This window comes from Cystoisospora suis, assembly GCF_002600585.1.
Source record: "Cystoisospora suis strain Wien I chromosome Unknown contig_3308, whole genome shotgun sequence".
Lineage (NCBI taxonomy): Eukaryota > Apicomplexa > Conoidasida > Eucoccidiorida > Sarcocystidae > Cystoisospora > Cystoisospora suis.
The window spans coordinates 1-3837 of record NW_027156103.1 but is presented as its reverse complement, the minus strand read 5'-3'; the positions used below and the strand labels follow the sequence as shown (position 1 = coordinate 3837).

General features: G+C 42.5%; 1 protein-coding gene across 1 annotated transcript in view; it reads right to left on the bottom strand.

Annotated features, from left to right (window-relative positions):
- Positions 1-3362, bottom strand: part of CSUI_006519 (uncharacterized protein) — a 3743-nt gene extending 381 nt beyond the window's left edge. The window contains exon 1 of the mRNA XM_068066675.1: positions 874-3362. Coding sequence (XP_067921348.1) covers positions 1669-1977 — 309 coding nt within the window. The 5' untranslated portion in view covers positions 1978-3362 and the 3' untranslated portion in view covers positions 874-1668. The remainder of the gene's footprint in view (positions 1-873) is intronic.
- Positions 3363-3837: the final 475 nt, after the last annotated feature.

The window sequence follows — 3837 nt, the reverse complement described above, 5'->3', positions numbered from 1 at the left end:
CTATGACTACTACTATATGCTGCTACTATGACTATGACTACTATTACTACTGCTACCACTAAAAGACACACAAGGCAGCAGATCATCATCCTACAGACAACAGATACAGTTGTCATGTGTATGTATCTCTATCCTATCTCTAGATATAGACATGACTATCTCTTTTCTATTGTCAATCTATCTATCTTTGATGTATCCGTCTCCTAATAACCGGTGTGGTCGTGGTGACAAGACGCCTGCATGTCTGCGAGTTGCGGGGTGACTCCTAGAGAAAACATTGGGGGGCTGAGTGTTGCTACCTCACATATAAAGCTTGTGTTAATGTCTAGAGGAAAGGACGGACGTGTAGATACCTCAAAGTGAATAGAAAGAAAGAGAGGTGTATATCTCTACTTGATCTTCTGTTGTTTTCCTTCTTCATCACCTGGCCTAAGACAGACGAAAGAGAACAGACCGCCTGGATATCTCAGCTCTGAACTCTTGGCGCGGTGTATATACACCCGCATACAGGTGTGTCTAGTCCACAGATGTCTAGATGTCTGTAGAAGTCATGCTTTAGAACGAAAGGTTGTTTCTAGCTTTGAAAAAAGAAAAGTTGAGAAGATCTCCTCTAGAAGAAGAGTCAGAGAGATAAGAAATAGAAGAAGATGGCAAAACAATCACCTGAAAACATATCCTCCGGGCTTTTTCTTCTTTCATTCATTTCTTCTATCAATTTGAGCTAGCCTCATCCCTCCTCTCAATCTCTCTTTTCACATCTCCTATCCTCCTCCCACCCCATGCAACGTCTATCTTATCTATCAAAGTCAATTATTCTACACAGACATCATCATACATATCGATACATACACATACGAGTTCAAAGGTACATACCCGACGCGTGCGTCGCCTCGTCTCTTTGGTCTCTGGGCACCCTTGGCGCGTCCACTCTCGCTCTCCTCGTGGGGGTGTTGGTGTGCCTCCGTCGTCTTTGCTGAGCCGGAGACTGCCGTACAAATATAATACGACATATGGACGATCTCTATAGATAGATAGCAAGAAGACGGAGAGAAAGACAGATAGAGAAAAGAAGAGGGTTGTTTCTTCTTCTTCTACCTCTTCTTTTCTTCTCATGACTCTTCATTTAAGCATCTCTCTCTCTCTTCCTCAGGGTCTTTCATCTTCGTAACCCAAACAAGAGAAAAAGAAGAAAACAACTGGTATGGGGAGAACCGAACACCTTCATTTTCATCATGACCACCATTAGCTTCCTTTGGGTACTCTTCCTCTTCTTCCTCTTCTTTCTCTTCTCCGGGCTTCTTCTTCTTCGTCAATCTCACCCCCCCTTCTCCTCTGTACCAAGAGGTCTATCATGTCTTTCTGTCTCTTTCTTTCTATTCTTCTCTCTCTTATGCTTCCAGCTGACATTTGTCTAGCAAGACAAACTCGTCAGTCATTCCTTCTTCCTTCATTCCCTGCCCCCCCCCCCTTTCCCCGATTGATCTATTCCAACCTTTACATGCAAAAGATCAGAAAAACGAAAGAGATCACACCCTCCCCGCCTGCCTAAGGTCTTTCTCTACACATCCTCATACATCGGCAACACCTCCCTCTCCGTGATCATGCATGCGCGACTACATACACATCCATCCATACATCTTTATACATATACATACATATAATCATGGATCATTTACATACATACTTGTATTCATACATATACATATATGGCGTGAAGTGTGATGAGAAAGAAGTGCGTGGCTTTTCCAAACAAAGGAGGGAGTTGCGAAGGGGAAAGGAAAAGCAAAAAAGAGACGCGAGCAGGAGGAGGAGGAGCGTCAGGAGGAAGGGAAGAAAGGAGCATGCTAAATCTCCTGTGTTGAATGACGTTTCGATCATCCAAAGTTGAAGAAAGAAATAGATCAGAATAAGAAGAAGAGCTTTAACGAGAGGGAAACCATCCGAATTTGGAGAATGAAAAGAAACGTTCGCAGCCATAAGATAAAAACGGAAGGGTCGATCAGTTCATCGTGAGAACGAAAGAGAGAAGAAAAGAAAAAAAAAGAATGAAGAAGAGACTAGCCACCCCCCAAGAGGATAGATAATGACTGAAAGGATGGCTAGTAAATCGTCATAGAGCCACACCAGTTCTCTCTATCCCTAAAGATGGATTCATATCCATATTCATATCAAACCGGTAGAGGAGCTCCAGCATCTCTCAATAGAAAGAAATCATATATCTGCAGAAGATCTAGCTAGACAAGAGACGAGAGAAAGAAAAACCTATACATGCCACACACACGCACTCTCATACACTCCGTCCTTCTCCCCTACCAGCAGCAATGAAGACCTCTTCTTCTTTTTCTTCTCTCTGTCATCACTCCAATATTGCGAATGCTTTTTCAACCCCCTCCTCCTTCTCGACTCGAAAGAGTTAAAAAGGAGAGCCACGCGCAGAGAGAAGGGGGGGGGTTGCTTGCTCTCCTCCTCCTCTTCTTCTTCTTGTCTTTTTCGGATGTCACTACTTCAAGATCTTCTTTCTTAGAATCGCCTACACCGTATCAACTGTCTGTCTTTCGTCTGTCTACTGATCTATGTTTAATCTATCTATCTTTGATCGATCTATCTATCTTGAAGGTATCTGTCTTGAGTGATGTATGTGGAATGCCGGTTTTAGCTGTAGGGCCTTTATCAACTGTGAAGATGAGGAGCAGAAGAGCCTAGGCCTGTCATCCATCGTTTTCAGGCAGGTAGACAAAGGGGGGACACACAAAGCACCTACGGGCCACCTCAAGGCATACAACTAACTTGATTGAGGTTCACTAAAACGATAAAGAAAAGAAGAAGAAGGGAGAGAGATAACGACATGTCTGTCCCAGGAGAGGGAAGAAAAGAAAGATTCAAGAAGAAGGAGAAGGAGATGTAGGGGGTTCTCTTCTTCGTCCTTCCCTCCTTGTTCGCGAGGTAGAGGTTCGGTGGCGTGAAGGTTTCTCTCTCTTTCCCCACATCCTACAGGAGAGATAGATTGACGAAAAATACACATATAGATAGACAAATAATAGATCAACGATAGACAGATTCAAAAGATAGACACAGAGATAGACAGATAGATAAAGAAAGGAATGAAAGAACGAATTACAGAGAGAAAGAGAGAGAGCGAGGAATGAGAGAGAGATGAAACGGACGAAGCGAGTCTCCTTAGCAAACAAAGAAAGGAGACGAGAGAACAAGATGAGCTTCAGGAATCAGAAAGTCCTTTCCTTATCTCTCTCTGTCTCTGTCTCGCTCGTTCTCTCTCTCCTTCTATACTTTTTACGTGCATGCACTCTTTGCATGCGTTTCTTCTTTTTCTTCTTAGTCACTCCAGAGAGGATTGCTATCTAAAACACAAGACACAAGAAGAAGAAAAAAGAAAGAGCGGAAAAAGACAAGGGAAAGCAGAAGATCAAACAGACAAAGGAAAAGCTTTACCATCCTCTACGCCTTCTCGATCAATCCCTACGCCCTCTCAAATATTCTACACAGATACACTCGTACACATGGATCTATATGACCTATCTACCCCCCTAGCCATCTCTCTCTCTCTGCATATAAAGACATATAGACGTATCTATACATACCTCTCTACCCATGTATATATATAAGTATATAGGTGCACAGACATACAGAGGATCGATACACGAAGAAAGAGGCTACGAGAGGCAGTGAATGAGGGGCGTCTCTGGAGGTATCTATCTATCTATCTAAATCTATCTATCTATCTAAATCTATCTATCTATCTATCTTTAATCTATCTATCTATCTAAATCTATCTATCTATCTATCTTTAATCTATCTATCTATCTAAATCTATCTATC